This window comes from Microcebus murinus, chromosome 14 (genome assembly GCF_040939455.1).
Source record: "Microcebus murinus isolate Inina chromosome 14, M.murinus_Inina_mat1.0, whole genome shotgun sequence".
Lineage (NCBI taxonomy): Eukaryota > Metazoa > Chordata > Mammalia > Primates > Cheirogaleidae > Microcebus > Microcebus murinus.
Genome location: NC_134117.1, coordinates 52,666,468 through 52,686,961, shown reverse-complemented (window position 1 = coordinate 52,686,961; position 20,494 = coordinate 52,666,468). Strand labels below are relative to the sequence as shown.

At 43.5% G+C, this 20,494-nt stretch overlaps 1 protein-coding gene across 1 annotated transcript in view; it reads left to right on the top strand.

The window, feature by feature from the left end:
• Positions 1 to 11,720: 11,720 nt before the first annotated feature.
• PPA1 (inorganic pyrophosphatase 1) overlaps positions 11,721 to 20,494 on the top strand; it is a 32,919-nt gene continuing 24,145 nt past the window's right edge. Inside the window, exons 1-2 of the mRNA XM_076010072.1 lie at positions 11,721 to 11,910; positions 14,972 to 15,030. Coding sequence (XP_075866187.1) covers positions 11,847 to 11,910; positions 14,972 to 15,030 — 123 coding nt within the window. The 5' untranslated portion in view covers positions 11,721 to 11,846. The remainder of the gene's footprint in view (positions 11,911 to 14,971; positions 15,031 to 20,494) is intronic.

Below are 20,494 nucleotides of genomic sequence, written 5' to 3'. Positions count from 1 at the left end.
CTTTGAAAGGTGATAACTGCCAAAAAAACTGCATAGGTCACAATTCAGATATTTTGCTGTTATTTTTATTTCTTTTAAAAAAATCAGAGCCGGGCGTGGTGGCTCACGCCTATAATCCTAGCACTCTGGGAGGCCAAGGCGGGCTGATCCCTTGAGCTCAGGAGTTCGAGACTAGCCTGAACAAGAGCGAGACCCTGTCTCTACAGCTAAGGAAATTAGCTGGACAACTAAAAATATAGAGGAAAAAAAATTAGCCGGGCATGGTAGCACATGCCTGTAGTCCCAACTACTAGGGAGGCTGAGGCAGAGGATTGCTTGAGCGCAGGAGTTTGAGGTTGCTGTGAGTGAGGCTGACGCCACAGCACTCTAGCCTGGGCAACAGTGTGAGACTATGTCTCAAAAAAAAAAAAAAAATCAATCAGGCTGTACCTGCCCATTCAGAGACTTCATCTGAATGAAGGCATGACCCGATGCTTTAATGAAGTAGTGAGGCCTCGTGGGTATGTGGGGAGTAAGTCTGTTTCTTTGTGGATATAATAAAATATACACAACATAAAATTGACCATTTTAACCATTTTTAAGTGTACAGGTCCGTGGCATTAAATACATTCACGTTGTTGTGTAACCATTACCACTATCCATTTCCAGAACTTTTTTATCATTCCAACTGCAACTCCGTACTCATTAAACAGTATCACCCCACTCCCCTTCCTGCCAGCCCCTGGTGCCCACCATTCTACTTTCTGTCTCTGATTTTGACTACTCCAGGTACCTCATACACATGGGGAATCATGCAGTATTTCTTATTTTGTGACTAGTTTATTTCACTTAGCATGATGTATTCAAGGTTCATCCATGTTGTAGCATGTGTCAGAATTTCCACCCTCAGAGATGGGTGCAGTGGCTCACACCTGTAATCCCTGTGTTTTGGGAAGCCACAGCAAGAGGATCGCTTGAGCCCAGGAGCTTGAGACCAGCCTAGGCAACATGGTGAGACCCCATCTCTACAAAAAATTTTAATCAGCTGGGTGTGGTGGTGTATACCTGTAGTCCCAGCTACTCAGGAGGCTGAGGCAGGAGGGTAATTGCTTGAGCTATGATCACACCACTGCACACTAGCCTAGGTGACAAGGAGAGACCCTATGTCTAAAATTATTTCCTTGCTTTCAAAGGCTGAATAATATTCCATTGTATGGACATTTTGCTTATCCATTCATCTGTCAATGGACACTTGGGTTTTTTCACCTTTTGGCTATTGTGAGTAATGAATGGAATTTTTAGGTAACTAAAAGTAGTTCCTGAAAATAGTGCCTGTGTGAACCCTGAGGACAGAGACCCAAAGTTGGGAACTTGGGGTCTCTCCCAACTTATCATTTGTGGGTGACAAAGCAGAGGCTCAAGGATAGCAGTGACTCCCTTGTGCCCACCCCAACTGCTCTGAGCCTCTCTGCTGGGCTATACTTCTTGAGTAGAGTGGCTATAAAATTGTGTATTACCTCCACATGGGATATTTTTATGAAGCTATTTTTTATAATTATAGCTCTATTATCCTCACTGGATTCCTGTGTCCTGACACGTGGACCCTGTCGGGGGCCTCGTGCAGCCATGGCATTCTAGTGCAAGCAATGTGGACTTCTGGTGTGCCATCCTCTGCCTACGGGTTGGCGAGGTCTCTTAAGGTGACTGCCCTTTCGCAAGTGGAAAGTTAGGAGATGAACTGGATGTGTGTGATAGGGGAAAAGGGCCAGAGGCCTGTTGACACTGAGTACCCCCCCCCAGAGGGGCTCTTGGAGAGACTCCGTGTCCGGCTGTGTGTAGCATGAGCAGTTGTTCTCATCGCGGGTCTCCACTGATGAATGGCCTCTTGACTTCACCAAGACCACGCAGCACCCAGCAGACCAATGTGAGCCAGAGGCGGGTGCCCAGCCTGGACCCCACAAACCACAGTCTGCCCAGCCCTGTGCTGAAGACTTTCTCTGGGGCCTGGAGGACGCATGAGTTGATCTGGGTTGGAATGGAAGGCGGGGTTGGCAAAGTAGGATGAGAGTCCCCTACCATTAGTCTACTGTGTATTCATCCAAAAATCAAGGTCAGAGCCAAACCGAGGGCTGGATGGACAAGGCATTGCTATTAAGCTCTGTACCTTATTGCATCCGTTTCCTCAGCTCACCCCTCATAAGTGCCACTGAGGAAAGACAGATGAGAACGAGGTGACCCAAATGGCTGCATTACAAGCAAACAATGTTGAATCGACAAGAGATTCCTTGTTGAATAACCCAATTATTTATGTTTATGGCATTTTATTGTGTTTTTTCTCTCTCTGCAAAGACAAGAAAATGAAAAGCACCCCAATCCCACCATGAGAGATAAGTATAGAGTCGTTCTCTATGCATAAGTATCTATATATTTAAATTTTTTGTAACAGCTTTATTAAAGGCATAATTTACATGTGATAAAATTCACCAATTTTAAGAGTACAGGCCAGGCGCGGTGGCTCACATCAGTAATCCTAGCACTCTGGGAGGATTAGGTGGGAGGATTGCTTGAGCTCAGGAATTCGAGACCAGCCTGAGCAAGAGCGAGCCCCTGTCTCTACTATAAATAGAAAGAAAATTAGCCAAACACCTAAAAATAGAAAACATTAGCCAGGCATGGTGGTGTGTGCCTGTAGTCCCAGCTACTTGGGAGGCTGAGGCAGGAGGATTGCTTGAGCCCAGGAGTTGGAGGTTGCTGTGAGCTAGGCTGACACCACAGCACTCTAGCCTGGTCAACAGAGTGAGACTCAAAAAAAAAAAAAAAAAAAAAAAAAAGAGTACAGTTCGATGAGTTTTAGCAATTGTATACAGTTGTGTAGCCACCACCACACTGAAGATATTTCCATCATCCTAAAAAGTGCCAATTTATAGTTTATCCTCTCCCTGCTCCTGTATCCAGGAAACTACCCATCTAATTTCAGAATGCCATGTCCATAGAATCAGATAGTATATAGCCTTGAGTCTGGCTTCTTTCACATAGCATGATGTTTCTGAGATTCATTCATGTTGCAGCATGTAGCAGTAGCTCATTCCTTTCTATTGCTTAGTACTATTCCATTGTATGGCTATATCACACTTTGTTTATCCATTCATCAGTTGATAGTTGTTACCAGTTTTTGGCTATTATGAATAATGCTGCCATGAACATTCATATATAAGTCCTTATACATACGTATGTTTTCAATTCTCTTAGGTAAATATCTAAGAGTGAGATTGCTGGATTACATGGTATGTATTATATATAGTTTAACTGTGTCAGAAACTGCCAAAGTGTTTTCTACAGTAGCTTCACAGTTTGCATTCCCATCAGCAGTGTGTGAGTGTCCCAGTTGTTCCACATCCTTGCCAACACTAAGTAGTAGCAACCTTTTTAAAGTTCCCTCATGACTAGTGATGCTGGGCCTCTTTTTGTGTGCATATTGGCATATTGGCCATTCTTATATTTTTTATTGTAAAGTGTCTTCGAATCTACCTTTTAAAAATACGATAGAGATTTTTGCACAAAAATTTGCCCTAAATCTAAGAGGTATGTATCATGAATAGATGTTTTTTTAAACCTATCAAGAATGTGTTTAAAGCAAGATAAGAGGATATAGTGTGATAAAGGTGAGAGGGCTACTTCAATAGGGGGTTAGGTGTGGCCCCTCTGAGGAGGTGACATTTGAATACAGATATGAAAAAGTGAGAGAGGGAGCCATGTGAATAGCTGAGGAATGAACCCAGACAAAGCAACATGTGCCAAGGCCCTGAGTTAGGAATGGGATCAATGAAAATGGAATTAATGTATATCAAAATGCTAGTGGATTTCAATAATTAAATTTCTGGTCAACTCAAAACACTCATTCAGTACCTGTTAAAAGCCAGGCATAGTACTAAGTGCTTTGTGTCTGTCATTAATGCTTATTTCTCGCAATGGACCCTAAGCTCTGTGAGGACAGGAGCTATGTCTATTTCACTTACCTTCGTGGGCTTAGAGCTAGGATATTGCCTGGTGCATAGGAGGCACTCAGTCGATGTTGAATGAATGAAGTCATGAAATAAGCAGGTATTTATTATTATTCCTATATTGTAGATGGGAAAAGCAAGCCTCAAAGAAGTAACTTACTAAAAGTCATATAACTAGGAGGTGCTGAAGCTGAGGCTCAAATCTTGGCCCATTTGACAATGAAGCCCAGGTTTCTGCCACTGCCCAAGTTGCTGTGGCCTCTCCTTCCTACATGTGGGAAACTGAGGTTCAGAATAAAAGAAAGAGGCTTGATGGAGGTCTCCTATAATCCTAAAAATAAAACCAGCCAGCCACAGGCTCCAGACTGCTATTTTGGCCACAAGACCACATTTCCATCACATTCAATGGCTTCCAAAGATTTGAGATGGAAGGAATACCAGAAGTTTAGGTAAAAGGTTTAAATGTATTAATAGTTTGATCCAACACCACATCAAGCCCTGAAGGCAGCCACGGGCTCCCCTGCCCTTGTGGTCACTGAAGGAGCTAAAGCTGCTGAACTGGCTGTAGTGTCCTGCCTTGAGTTGTTTGTGTTCTCTTGCTAGCTGCAATGCCCAGGTCTTTGAATCCTGTCATCAACAAATGATGCTGTTGTCATGTGCAAGCAACCAAATTAATGTGGATGGAAAAACCCAAGCTTAGTGATTTGGGCAAATTAGTTTATCTGTCACATAGCCAGTGGTGGTGTTAAATCACTCTCTGTTTGAGGAGCAATCACTCTCCCCCATCACCCTCTCTGTCTTCCTTTCTGTGTGGCAGTTAGAACAGCCAAGTCAATCTGTTTTAGTGACTGAGCAACCTACATTTATGTGTTTTGACTGCCCCCAAAGAAAAGCATTTTGTGTTATGTATTCTGTTTGTCCATAGTGCTATCTGTTGGTCCCTTGAAGCCACCTCTAATGATCATAATCACCTCCTTTATTCTCCTCTAGGCCCTGTCTTTGCAAAATGATCCCATTACCTACGCTATAAATTATAGAAAATAAACTCATTATAAAAGAGTTTGGTGTTTATGTTTTACTTTCCATTGCATTAATAACTTTTCCCTTTTTGCTTTTTCACTGTGAATGAAAAGTTTTCAGGCAAAATATCTATCCCTTCAACAGAGGTAGACAGTAGTTTATGTTACCACCAACATAACTGCAGTATTTCCATTTTGCAGGTGGGAAATTGAGTTGTGTGGAGGTTAAGGCACATGATTTAGGTCCCTATAGCTCATAAGTGTTAACAGCAATACAAAATTTCAGGCTTTGTGGACTGTAGTCCAGTGTTCTTAACACTATAACAAATTACCTGTTTGGTTAACTCCCCATTTATAAGTACATGAGACAGTTTAGATGAAACTTAAGTTTGTATTCAGTCAACAAACTTAGTGTCTGTTGAGTCACAGGACCACACCACAGACCAGTGAGCAGAGACAGAATAGAGAAAAATCATAATGTGGTTGGCATGGTGCTTTCTACAATGGGGGTACCACGGTTGGCCAAAGAAGTCAGAGAACAGCCTGAGGGATGTCAATAAAAGGTTCCCAGAAGAAGCTTGAAAAAGTCCTAAAGAACAAGTTAGAGACAACCACATAGAGAGGAGGGTTTGAAGCAGGGGAGTGATGCACTCAGAACTTCATCTTTTAGAGCTCATGTTGGCAGCATGTAGAGAGAGAGGGAGGGAGGGAGATGGAGCTGGAGGCCAGTAAAGTAGGAGGTATTTGCAGGAATACAGGTGGGAAATCTGAGATTGGCTAGGAAGTAGGGATGAGAAGGGGCAACAAGTTCTAGAGATGTCTGAGAAATCAGTTCAGCGTTACCTGGTCCAGTAGCATGCTGGGGGATGGGTCATCTTCTATGATGCTTTTAGTTGCCCCTAACAGAAGCTCGACTCAAACTAGCTAAAACTAAAAAGGATACAATGGCTAACATATCAGCCAAGTGCAGAGAGGACTGGTTGCTCCAGGGGCTCAACAGTGTCACCTAAGACCCAGGTTACTGCCATTCCTCTTCTTTACCATCTATGATGTGAACTTCTTCCTGAGTCTGCTTCCCTCGGTGTAGAGAAGCCATCAGCAATCTGAGCTACATGCTTTCCTGTTTACATCGAGACAGAGAGAGAAGGAGAGAGAGGGGTGGGAGAGGAGCTAGGAATCTCTATTGTCATGACCTTCCCTAAGAGCAGAAGGAAGGAGCAACTCTTAATGGCTCAGATTGGGTCAGGTACCCGTTACTGAACCAACCCCTATGGCCAGGGCAATGCCACGTTCTGAATCCCATGTTCTGGGACAGGGTTCCTGAACAGTTAATGAGATGAGATTACAATGACTGATTTAGGCAAATTAAGGCCTATCCTGGAACTAGAGTCAACATCCAATCTCATTAGTCTGGGGGAGAGGGTGAAAGACTATTGAGAAGTTGTATCCCTTCGAATGTTTTTCAGCTGTAAGAAACAGAATACTCTGAATCACCCTGGTCTAAACACAACGACAAAGTCAATTTATTATCTTACATAACAAGAAGACCTGAGGCAGGGAAGCTCCAGGGCCAGTTAATTCAGCAGTTCAATGACATCATCAACAGTTAAGGGATTTCCACTCTGCATCTTCCTTGTAGGTCTATCAATATTACCTACAGGCTACCTCTCCTCCAGGTTGGAAGGCAGTGGTTGGCCAGTCCCATGACAATGTCCAACAGAAGAGCTGTGTATCACTCACAGAAGCAAGAGAACCTCTCCCAGGTCTCTGTCACACTCTCTTCACATTGCTTTGGCCAGAACCATGTCATATACCCATGAGCAAACCAGTCACAGGCACAATGAATGGAACCACCATAATTAATTTAGACTAATCAGGATCTTCCCCTGGGGCGGAGGCTGGCACTGAGTCCTTTGAAGCACATGGACATACAGGGGCAGGTGGATGTATGTCTGAACAGAATTCTGTTAGAAAGAAGGGAGAGTGAACAGGTGCTGGGTGGGCAACCACCAGTGGCTGTTGCAGAGGTCAACCAGGAGGAGCTAGAGGAACTTCCGGATTCGCTGACTGGGCAGATATGGCATCACTAACTGACAGAGGAGACTCACTAGAGAGAGGGTGAGCTCATTCTTGGACTTTGTGAATGTGAGATGCTTGTGGACCAGCCAAGCAGAGCAGTCTAGAAGGCAGCTATATATAAGGGTTGACAATCCCCTTTCCCTCAAAAACTCTTCTTTCCCTGGCTTCCAAGACACCATACTGCCCAGGGTTTTTTTTTTTTTTTTGAGACACAGTCTCACTCTGTTGCCAGGGCTAGAGTGCCATGGCATCAGCCTAGCTCACAGCAACCTCAAACTCCTGGGCTCAAGCAATCCTCCTGCCTCAGCCTCCCGAGTAGCTGGGACTACAGGCATGCGCCACCATGCCTGGCTAATTTTTTGTATATATTTTAGTTGGCCAATTAATCTCTTTCTATTTTTAGTAGAGACGGGGTCTCGCTCTTGCTCAGGCTGGTTTTGAACTCCTGACCTTGAGTGATCCTCCCGCCTCGGCCTCCCAGAGTGCTGGGATTACAGGTGTGAGCCTCTGCGCCCATCCATATACTGCCCAGTTTTATCTCCTATCATCTCTCTGGCATTCCTTCTCAGACCCCTTTGTTGGCACCTCTTCTTTTTTTTTTTTTTGTTTGTTTGAGACAGAGTCTCACTTTGTTGCCCAGGCTAGAGTGAGTGCTGTGGCGTCAGCCTAGCTCACAGCAACCTCAATCTCCTGGGCTCAAGCAATCCTACTGCCTCAGCCTCCCAAGTAGCTGGGATTACAGGCATGCGCCACCATGCCCGGCTAATTTTTTCTATATATATATTAGTTGGCCAATTAATTTCTTTCTATTTATAGTAGAGACGGGGTCTCGCTCTTTCTCAGGCTGGTTTGGAACTCCTGACCTCGAGCAGTCCGCCCGCCTCGGCCTCCTAGAGTGCTAGGATTACAGGCGTGAGCCACCGCGCCCGGCCTGTTGGCTCCTCTTCTGCCATCCATCCCTGGAATATTGAGATTCCCTGGGGTTCTGTTCCAGGCCCTCCCTCTGCTCTTTTTACCCCACAGATTTCCCCTAGGTGATCTCATTTTCTTCTATGGCTTCAACTCCCCAAATCAATGGCTCCAGCCAACCTTTCTCTTCTGAGTTCCAGGCCTCACATCTAACCACCCACCAGGCTCCTCAACTTAGACTTTAGTCTCCCTCAGTTCCTCATAAGCTCTACAAGATCCTCTTCACTATTTGTCATTGACAAGTCTGGAAACTTGTTTTTTCTGTCTTATATAATGGACTATGCAAATGCAACTTCAAGCTGCCTTCTCATCCAACTTTATTGCTATCCTAAGCCCCTGTTGTCATACCCATTCTTTACTCCCTTCCCTTGCTCAGCTGTATTTGTTGTGCCACAGGTGGGCAGGGGAGCTAACCCCTATAGACTAGGTGTCTCAAGCTCCTTGTCAGAGTTGTACAAGATTGTATTATTGTTTCCTATTTATTCACTTTTTTTTTTTTTAGAGATGGGGTCTTGCTATGTTGCCCAGGCTGGCTTTAAACTGCTAACCTCAGGCAATTCTTCTGTTTCAGCCTCCCAAAGTGCTGGGATTACAGGTGTGAGCCACCTGACCTATACAATTATTCACTCTTTTCCCTGTAATAGGAGGATACATCCACTCATTGGCAAGATATTTTGGTTTCAAGTCACAGAAATTTCCAATTTAACTGTTTTTTTTTTTTTTTGTTTTTGTTTTTGAGACAGGGTCTCACTCTGTTGCCTGGGCTAGAGTGCCGTGGCATCAGCCTAGCTCACAGCAACCTCAAACTCCTGGCTCAAGCAATCCTCCTGCCTCAGCCTCCCAAGTAGCTGGGACTACAGGCATGTGCCACCATGCCTGGCTAATTTTTTCTATATATTTTTAGTTGGCCAATTAATCTCTTTCTATTTTTAGTAGAGACCTGGTCTCCCTCTTGCTCAGACTGGTCTCCAACTCCTGAGCTCAAACGATCCGCCTACCTCGGCCTCCCAGAGTGCTAGGATTACAGGCGTGAGCCAAGGCGCCTGGCCTAAATTTATCTCTATTATTTGTTTAAGCCTGTCTTCCCTCTAGACCATAAGTTCTGTAAGGGCCTGTGGAGCTACATCCCTACCACCTAGCACAGAGCATGACTACAGTAAGTGTTAAATAAAACTTAGTTATAGATTTGAAAGTTTTCATGTTATAGGACCTATAGTTGGTAGTGGATGCCAAAGATATAAATAACCTAGACAGAGGGTATCTCTAAAGAAAGAGAGAGAACACGAGAAGAAAGCCAGAGAAGTAGGAAGAACATCAGAAGAGAATCTTCTCATAATCCAAAGAAGAGAGAGCATCAAGAATTGGAGATATCCAATAGGGTCACCCTCAGCAAAAGGGACAGATATGGACTGACAAGTGTCACTGGACTTGGTTACAGAGCAAGAAAGATAATGTTTGAGAGCAGATGCACTCCTCCTTTGTCAACCTAATACACTTAAGAAGGTATCTTCCCCTCCTTGTCATTAATTCCTCCAACCATTGGTCCAGCAAAGATTCACTGAACATCTACTGCAGGCCAGGTACTGTGTTAGGCCCTAGGTAGACATGAAAAATAGAGCACGGTCTCTCAGTACACTTGCCTGCAAGGGAAAGTTTCAAGGCACCAGGGCTGGATGTTTTACTGGGATTGGAGTCGATTGGTTTTCTGAATACATTTGATGAAACAAGAGCTAGTGTGCAAGTCCAAAGCTCAGTTAGACTTTATTATCTTGCTCTGAGCTGGCAGGAGGCAAAAGGGAAAGTGTGCGTAACACATTATTGCATCATTTCTGTCTGTTCATAAGTGGATTCTGGGTTTTTCCAAGAAAATTGGTTCTGTCTGCCCAAAGGCAGAAAAATGACAGAGCAGTTCAATCAAAAGAGCATTCCTTTAAAAAATTCTCCAGACTTGATCCTACTTAGTATTCACTCAGCAAATATGTTTTCAGTTTTCAGGCCTACATAGTATTATTGACTAAACTACTGCTCCACTGGTTTTTTGTCTGCCCTTGTATTCTAACTACAGCACAACAGTATAGTGTAACGTTCAAGAGGTCAGTGAATCAAAGCCTTGTACAAGTTAGTGTGTGGGCCGGGCGTGGTGGCTCACGCCTGTAATCCTAGAACTCTGGGAGGCCGAGGTGGGCGGATTGCTCAAGGTCAGGAGTTCGAAACCAGCCTGAGCAAGAGCGAGACTCCGTCTCTACTATAAACAGAAATTAATTGGCCAACTAATATATATAGAAAAAATTAGCCGGGCTTGGTGGCACATGCCTGTAGTCCCAACTACTCGGGAGGCTGAGGCAGGAGGATTGCTTGAGCCCAGGAGTTTGAGGTTGCTGTGAGCTAGGCTGAAGCCCCAGCACTCTAGCCTGGGCAACAAAGTGAGACTCAGTCTCAAAAAAAAAAAAAAAAAGTTAGTGTGTGTCAGTGGGGTCTGGGAGTTGGATGGAGACAAAGGGAGGGGCACTATAACTAACTAGAAAATTATCTTACTGGGTTTTCATTGAATACTCATACATCTCATCCTATACAATAGACATTGTTTTGAAAAAAGAGTTTAACTCAAAATATCTTTAAGGCACATTATCTTTAATGTCCTACAAAAACAGTATTATTTAAGGAAACCGTACCTATCAAAAAACTTAAAAAAAAAAAACAAAACTAGGCACTCTTCGAAATGTGCATAATAATTTCCTAACTTGTAATTGGGATTTTGATATATTTTTTTCCCCACATTTAGGACTGAATAAGTAAGTGATGCAAATATCTGCCCATAGCCTCAGTCATACTTTAGTTTTTGGGGTCTGGCCTGACATGACAAAACAGAACTAGGAAAACAACCTCAGAGGAGCCTACCGCTGAGAGAAATGCCTCAAGGGACACTGAGCTCACGCCCGGACCTTCCCAGACCTGCCGTATTAAGTCCCTGAGGACCCAGAGGGGGTTGGGCAGGGAGGGGGCAGGGTAAGTCCTCCCCCACTGGGGAGGCTGAGAATAATAATTACACTTCCTGAGTGTTTACAACGAGCCAGGCTCTGCTCCTACTCTTGGCATATAGGCTGAGCTAATCATCCCAACAAACCGTGACACGGTTACTATCATTATCTCCGTTTCCCGGATGAGAAACTGAGTCAGAGAGGTTAAAAGCCCGATGCCATACACCAGAAAGCAGAGCCGGAATCTGACCGGTAGCCATGAGAGGTGTCAGTAATTTGCCTCAACTATGCTAAAATGGATGCGAGCAATTCTCGTCTTTAAGACCGGTGCTTATCAACACCTTCCGAGATAAGGAATTGCTCTGCGGGGAGGTGGGTGTGTGTGAAGGCCAAAGGTGAGCTACCCGTGTGCGTGACGGAGGAGAGGTCGGCGGTCAACTCCTGGCTGGTCCAAGCCGAGAGTCTGCGCATTTGCCCTCCCGCGCCAGTGCCCGTAGCCCGCGGGCCGCCCCGGGAGGCGCCGGCCGCCAGCCACGTGGCCGGGGCTCGCAGCCAGGGGCCGGTGCGCGGAGGCGGGGCCCGAGGGGCGGGGCCCGGGAGAGTGAGTGGGGGGGGTGCGCGGGCAGGGCGAGTGCGTCTGCGCGCAGGCGGGGCCCGGCCGGGTGGGGCGCAGGGCGAGCCGAGTTAAAGGCTGCCCTCCGCCCTGGTGGCCGCGCCGGTCTTCACAGTGCGCAGGCGTGGGACTCTCCTTGTCAGTCGGCGCCGCGTGCGGGCTGGTGGCTCTGTGGCGGTGGCGGCGGCGGCGACTGGTCTCCGGCACCATGAGCGGCTTCAGCAGCGAGGAGCGCGCCGCGCCCTTTACCCTCGACTACCGAGTCTTCCTCAGTGAGTGTCGGCGGCCCTCCCTCCCCGCCTGCCCATTCATTCCCGGGCCTCGCCTCCCGCGGGCGGCTGCGGCCCGCGCTCATCCCCCTGTCCCCGGCGCGGGCCCGGCTCCTCGGGCCGGTCCCCGGGGCCTGGCCGGCCCTCACATCTCACACTTGCGGGCGGGACGGCGCGGGCCCGCCTCCGGCCATCCCTCTGCTAAAGGGAAATATTCCCCTTTCACACGCTCCGGAGCACCCGAATCGGGACCGGGCTAGTTTCGCAGGTGTTCGGCTCGGGCAGGGTCTGATGGGAAAAGGAAATCACTGAGTCACCCTAGAAAGGTGCCTGGAGGTAAAATAATCCCCGTAAGAGGATTGCTAGGTTTGGAGGAACGGGGGGCGGGGACGATGACTTCTAAAGACCTTAATTCCGCCTCTGTAGCTAAGATTGTCGGCTCGTTTTACAGACGGGGAAACTGAGGCCCAGATCGGAGCCAGTGGAGGCGCTGGACCCATCCTCAGGGGTCCTAGCAGTGCTCCTGAGTCTCCCGCCGCGTGTTTTCCCTCAGCGCTGGTGCTGGGAATGCTCCTTATGAAACAGAAAGCTGTTCCCCCCAGGTCAAATAGGTGACGTCAATCAGGGAAGCATGAGTAAGAAAGTGCCAAGTTTTCACCCTTGATCAGGAATCGCCGTCCACTGGGTGCCTACCCCAAGTCCTGCACCTCTGCAGGCTGGCAGGTGCTGTGCAGGTGGAGGAAAGCTACCTGGGGGTTTATCTTTTTTTTTTTTTTTTTTTTTTTGAGACAGAGTCTCACTTTGTTGCCCAGGCTAGAGTGAGTGTCGTGGCATCTGCCTAGCTCACAGCAACCTCAGACTCCTGGGCTCAAGCAATCCTACTGCCTCAGCCTCCCGAGTAGCTGGGACTACAGGGATGTGCCACCATGCCCGGCTAAGTTTTTCTATACATATCAGTTGGCCAATTAATTTCTTTCTATTTATAGTAGAGATGGGGTCTCGCTCTTGCTCAGGCTGGTTTCGAACTCCTGACCTGGAGCAATCCTCCCGCCTCAGCCTCCCAGAGTGCTAGGATTACAGGCATGAGCCACTTTCCAGGCCTTCTGGGGGTTTATCTTAATTCTCTCCTCCACCCCACCCACACCCACACTGCAAATAGATTATAGGCGATAACGTAGGTGTTCAAAAATGTGTCACCAAAGGCTCTTCTAATATTAACCTCTTTTGAGTTTTATTCGGAAGGAAATGGGCAGGTGCAGTGAACTCTGAGTTGGTGTGTGAAGGGCATGGAAGGGTGGGAGTAGAGGGGACGAAAGGGAATGCATATTGAACAAGTGAACAAAGTTCCCAGCAAAAAGTAGCCTGGTGTGGGAGGAAGAGGAAAGTAAACCCTAAAGCTTGCACATCTAACTCTAAAGCTACCAGGTAAAACCCAGGAAGAGTGGGACTCCACATTTTTATTTAATTTCAGAATTAAGCAGCAAAGGCAGTGCAAGAACTTTTGACAAATAACTCACTGAACTTTTTTCTGGAAATAGTGTTGATTCCAGAATTTCTCTGTAGGAGGCGCCTACACCAGAGACTCTAGTTTGAAGGTCAGGGGATTATCTGGGTAATTGTCTTCAAGTTACATATGCAGAACAAACATACTACTCTTACTTAGATTATTTACTGGCAGTGAGTATTTGATGGCCATTATGGGAGAACAAAGCTTTTCCTTGACTTTGGCACTGGCTAAGGTAGCTGTTTTTATCAAATAGAACTCTCTGGAATTTAAGAAGTACCAATAGGGCTGGGCGTGGTGGCTCACGCCTGTAATCCTAGCACTCTGGGAGGACGAGGCGGGCAGATTGCTCAAGGTCAGGAATTCAAAACCAGCCTGAGCAAGAGCAAGACCCTGTCTCTACTATAAATAAAAAGAAATTAATTGGCCAACTAATATATATAGAAAAAAATTAGCCGGGCATGGTGGCGCATGCCTGTAGTCCCAGCTACTCAGGAGGCTGAGGCAGGAGGATTGCTTGAGCCCAGGAGTTAGTTTGAGTTTGCTGTGAGCTAGGCTGACGCCATGGCACTCACTCTAGCCTGGGCAACAAAGTGAGACTCTGTCTCAAAAAAAAAAAAAAAAAAAAAAAAGAAGTACCAATAATTATAACCTACTATATCATTATCAAATTTTAAGTGCTTTTGGAAAGACACAGATTTCTTAGCATCCTTCCTAAATAGAAGTAAACTTTTTTACCTTTATAATGTTAACATTTGTCAGTCTCTGATAAGGGTTGGTTGTAAGGACCACAAAGTCACAGTCCACTCTGAGGGGACCTTTATAGGATTGGGGGTGATCGCTGTTCTGTTTTTCCTGTTCCACTTTGATTTTTAAACTTGAAGGGATACAGTGCAGACAGCTCTTAGGTTTCCTAAAGAATAGTGAGGAAGTCTTTAGATTATGTTTTGAGCCAGATGCACATGTAGTCCCCAGCTACTCAGGAGGCTGAGGTGGAAGTGTCACTGGAGTCCAGGAGTTCAAGCCTGGGCAACATAGCAAGACCTATCTCTATTTTTAACAAAAGATTAAAAAGTTATCTTTTATATAGTCAGATCTCTAGAATGTAGAAATTAACTTGATTATCTTTAAGGAAAATCATAATCTCAGATGGTGTGCTGTCTTCATGGCGTATTGCTTAAAGCAGCATCTTCTGTAATTTAGCATATTGTTCCCCTCCTTTCTCCCCAAGTATTTCATAATAGTTCTGTAAACTGTTCAGTGATGTAAGATCAATTCAAAACAATTTGATCACCTTTTGTATACTAGGTACTGCTAGGCCCAGGGGATACAGAGGTGTATAAGGGCACTCCTGCTCTCAGTATAGAAATTAATACCTGTTAGATGCCTATGGAATCCATAGGATGAAAACCCAACCCAGTCTTGGAGGAAAGTCAGGAAAGGTGAAATGTACAATCAGTTTTCCTGGTGTAAGAATAAAATCTTTGTATAAAAAAATGTGTACTGTGTACGTTTTGCTGAATAATTCATCACAGTAATAACTTCTAATTGATTTTGCAGAAAATGAAAAAGGACAATATATATCTCCATTTCATGATATTCCAATTTATGCAGATAAGGTAAGGCATCCTTGTCTTTTGGACAGTCTTTTCCTTTTTCTTCTTTGTTTCCTTTTTTTTTTTTTTTGGCAGCGTCTCTCACTCTGTCACCCAGGCTAGAGTGCAATGGCACAATCATAGCTCACTGCAGCCTTGAATTCCTGGGTTCAAGTGATTCTCTAGCCTTAACCTCCCTAAGTATCTGAGACTACGGGGATGTGCCACCATGGCACAAGACTAATTTTTAAATATTTTGTAGAGATGGGGTCTTGCTATATTGCCCAGGGTAGTCTTGAGCTCCAGGCCTCAAGCCATCCTCTCTCCTCTGCCTCCCAACGTGCTAAGATTACAGGTGTAAGCTACCACAGCTGGCTAGTCTCTACTCAGGTCAGCTACTTCTACATATCAGTTTTCATACATGTCTCTTAACAAGTGCTTAACCCTTTGCACTTGCTTGCTTTTTTTCTCGATTCCTTTATTCTTCTCGGGATTTAATTTTTTAAATACCCCAGATTTTACAAAGCGCAGCAGTAGAATAAAAAACTGGAGTTTCTTTTAATACAAACTTATTTATTTGGATTTTTTAATATTTCAAACTATTGATACATTCAAAGAGTAATTTTAATGTCTATAATTTTTGCTAACCATGTCGAGTCACACTCGACATCCGAGTGCAAAGGGTTAAAATGGCCCATCGTGCTGTGATTTGAAGGTTCATTGAGTAAATAAGAAGTCAGTCTTAAAACAAGATTATTTGGTTATAGAAGCAGCTATAAAATTGGAGAAGGAAAAGAGGAATAAAAGCAAAAGTTTTTAAGCTGCCTTGGTTTAAGAAAAATCACATTGGTCTTTTCTGTATGTATATTTGGAACTAAAATCTTAGTACTTCATTAGTGGTTTCGAAATAAAATGGGTAGCCAGCACAGAATTTTGGCTGTGGGATGTTTATTAAACAGTAAAAATAAATTATCCAGTGAGTATAGGAACATTCAGGAATGGGCTAACAGAGTTAAGATTTGCAAATAGTGTTAATAAAGGTAAGTACATAGACTTCTAACAGGAAATGACTATTCTGATATACACCAGTAAGCTGAAGAAATCCAACTTTAGCATACATTGGTATGTTTACCACAAATTAGTAAAAATCTTTACATTTCTAGGGGAAAAAGTCTGTAACTATGTACCAAAATACTTACCATTCTTTAATGGTGGGATTAACATGACTTTTTGTTTCATTTTTATTTGTGCCTTTTTATATTTTTTAATCTTAACAAAGAGCATGTGTTATATATACAGCTTTAAATAATTATTTTAAAAAACACATTTTTTTTTATATTCCTTTCAGTGAGAAGTTCGTGCTATATTTAGGAACTTAACACAAAGACAAATATCTGATTCATTTTATACCTTTCAATTTTTTTCTTCAATAAGGAAGTTTGATTTACATTGAGTACAAAGCTTTTTGTGTTGTAAAAGCTACATAGGTTATTGACTTCCTTAGCTAGATGTTAGTATATAATACATGTGAACATCACTTTCCAGTGCACATCTACAATAATAGTAAATACAAAATTTTGGTCTTGTATATGCTGAGTCTTACAGTTTTTCTTGGCGTTATTGTCAAATAGAAATAGACAAATTTATTGTACTTCTACTAGGGAGATTGCTGCCGTTCTGTAATGACACTTGGACACTGGCAGAAAATCCAATTTACTCATTGCTTCAGAGGAGCCTACTTAAGCTGGGCTCCAGTTGGAGCATTAGAGCAAACAGTCCGAGGCCAATTATGTGCACAGTTACAGAAGGGACCTCTAATTGGCATGTGTTTTCCTGTGGGAGTCTAACTAAGTTGTATTTATCCAGAAACTCTAATTGGTTATATCTGATTTTCTGGGAGTTGATATGAATGGCAGAATCCTCTTCTCTTGAATTGGCCTCATTAGATTGACTTGAGTTATCTGTTGTATGATGTATGTATATCATACTGTAAAACATTTTACGGTAACGTCTCTGACCATTTTGAGTATTGAAGAGGTATAAAACATGCTTTTAGTTTATTGATGGTACCCTGGCATACAGGAATGACAAGGAAGGAAAACTTTCTTTTTAAATTACAACTATTTTTTGGTGTACATAGTGATTTTCATCAAGGACCAGAATGATCATAGAAGTTGTGATACCTACTCTTACTGCTGCATCAAGTTACTCCAAAATAGGAAACTGGGGCTACTACATTTTGGTGTTGTGTAAAACATCTTCACTCAGGTTACCTTGCGACACTGAAGTCTTGTAAGAGACTGGTTGTGTCTATATAGTGGATCACTCAAATGAAGACTTCTCCCCTTGTCCCAGTATGTCCCAGCTGGAAAGCATAAAGCTCTTGCAAGGCGTTTGGATTTCGCCAGTAGTCCAGACTTCACTGGGCCTCAGTGCTTCTAATTCCTGCCTTAGAGGTCAGAAAGAGTTCTTTTGTTTTTAAGGAAGTTATTTGTTTAGAACACAAATCAGGGTGTGGTAGACAGAAATTATTTCGGGTTGTAGCCTAAGAAAAAGATCTGATTAATTCAATTTGTTACAGAATAGTGTGATTTCCTTTTTTTTTTTTTTTTTTTAAATTCCAATGTGATTAAGTTTACATAAATACATTTCCATGTGCTTGGCCCTAGACTTTGTTCCTAATATGGTCAGTGATCTGAGGGGTGATAAGGCAATGCCATTATCAGTCTTTAACATATTAACATACCTTTAACACAGCTCCACAAAGGAAAAATATTCAAGGACTTACATTCTACTCCATGTCAGGACCTTTCAATGTGGAGAACAACCAATTTGGCATATGCCATTAGGTAATCAGTCTAGCTAGGTCTGGAATTTCTTGTGACTGAGATACACTACTTGGATTATTTCCAAATCCAGTGGGTGGAAAAGGCAAAGGCAAGGACTCACAGGATTTTTTTTGTTGTTGTTTTTGTTAACTGTGGGAGGGTCCTTGGCTCTGAGTTGATTGGGGGATCAAATGTAAAAGGACCTGGAGCTTAGAGTATCTTCCAACATAGAACTTCTAAGGTACCAGAAATTTAGAAAATCTAGATCTTGGTATAAACATTGTTTTCAACACTGGGTAGTAAAAGCTTTATCTAAATCTTAAAGTATTCAAATGTCGTGACTTTTTTTTTTTTTTTTTTTGAGACAGAGTCTCACTTTGTTGCCCAGGCTAGAGTGAGTGCCGTGGCATCAGCCTAGCTCACAGCATCCTCAATCTCCTGGGCTCAAGCAATCCTGCTGCCTCAGCCTCCCGAGTAGCTGGGACTACAGGCATGTGCAACCATGCCTGGCTAATTTTTTGTATATATATTTTTAGTTGGTCGATTAATTTCTTTCTATTTTTGGTAGAGATGGGGTCTCACTCAGGCTGGTTTCGAACTCCTGACCTGGAGCGATCTGCCTTCCTCAGCTTCCCAGAGTGCTAGGATTCAGGTGTGAGCCACCACGCCCTGCCATGACTTAATTAATGTTTTAATTTTAGAAGTTTGATATTTTTCTATTCCATACCTTAAACTTTCATATTAAATCCTAATTCTGACAGTGTAGGGTTCTATTTGTTTATTAGGTGACTATTGGGAACATATAGAAACATACATAAATGTGAAACTGTATTTCTTTTTTTCCCTTCTAAAAGAAAGTCAAGCTTCTTTTTTTTATATATATAATTTTTTTTTTATTTTGGCATATTATGGGGGTACAGATTTTAAGGTTTCAATAAATGCCCATTTCCCCCCTTCCCCCACAAGTCTGAGTCTCCATCATGACCATCCTCCAGATGGTGCACATCTCACTAATTATATATGTATATACCCGCCCCCCTCCCACCTGCCCGAAAGTCAAGCTTCTAATGAAATAGAAACTTAACAGAAAATTTTTTTTTTTTTTTTTTTTTTTGAGACAGAGTCTCACTTTATTGCCCAGGCTAGAGTGAGTGCCGTAGCGTCAGTCTAGCTCACAGCAACCTCAAACTCCTGGGCTCAAGCAATCCTCCTGCCTCAGCCTCCCAAGTAGCTGGGACTACAGGCATGCGCCACCATGCCCGGCTAATTTTTTTTTTTTTTGTATATATATATTAGTTGGCCAATTAATTTCTTTCTATTTATAGTAGAGACGGGGTCTCACTCTTGCTCAGGCTGGTTTCGAACTCCTGACCTCGAGCAATCCGCCCGCCTCGGCCTCCCAGAGAGCTAGGATTACAGGCGTGAGCCACCACGCCCGGCCAGAAAATTTTATGCTTCAGAAACTTAACAGAGACTGGGCGGGGTGACTCACGCCTATAATCCTAGCACTCTGGGAGGCCGAGGTGGGCAGATTGCTCCAGGTCAGGAGTTTGAAACCAGCCTGAGCAAGAGCGAGACCCGTCTCTACTATAAATAGAAAGAAAACTAATTGGCCAACTAAAATATATAGAAAAAATTAGCCAGGCATGGTGGCACATGCCTGTAGTGCCAGCTATTCGGGAGGATGAGGCAGAACGATTGCTTGAGCCCAGGAGTTTGAGGTTGCTGTGAGCTAGAATGACGCCATGGCACTCACTCTAGCCTGGGCAACAAAGTGAGACTCTGTCTCAAAAAAAAAAAAAAAAAAAAGAAAGAAACTTAACAGAATATTTTCTGCAGCTTGGTATAAACCTTCTTGGGAAAGTTTCCATGGGCAAAATTCTTAGTCATTGGAAACCATAGAAAAGTTTGACAACTGGAGATGCAGGCCCTTTTATTTGATTTTATAAAGAGAAGAAAATAAACAGATTATGGTTAGAATATCCTTTTTCAAAATTTAGTCATCCTAAAACTTATCTGAAGGGAAAAAAATAGGAGCTTATTCTTAGTTATGCCATGGCAAATTAAGTTATTTATTAACTTAATTGGTAACAAATGGTAGTTTATGTTATCAAATACGGGAATTTTTTTAACTGCTATGAGTAGAAAAATATGTAACTGGAAAACAAATGAGTACCACTGAAAGTCTTATTTGTGTGTGTGTGTTTTAATTTTTTAACTTTAGTAGGTTAACTCTTTCCCCAGACTCTTAACACAATTTGTTGGGCAAATGTGTTTTTGGTTGGTATAAGTCATGTTTTTCTTTGCTGAGTTAAACAATTCTCAATAAGGGGCACAACAATGTGAACTTTAGTCATCTTACGTCTTTCTCTTGGTTTCTCAAATAGACTTTTGTCACTTGCCAATGAAATAATTAAGGAATCCATTTACTTTTTCCTTTTGTTTAGAGATAGGGTCTCACTCTGTCACCCAGGCTGGAGGACAGTGCTGCAATCACAGCCTCAAACTCTTGGCCTCAAGGGATCCTTCTGCCTCAGCCTCTAAAGTAGCTGGAACTACAGGCATGCACCACCATCCCAGACTAATTGTTATTTTTTTAGAGACAAAGTCTTGCTATGTTTCCCAGGCTGGTCTCAAACTCCCAGCCTCAAGTGATGTTC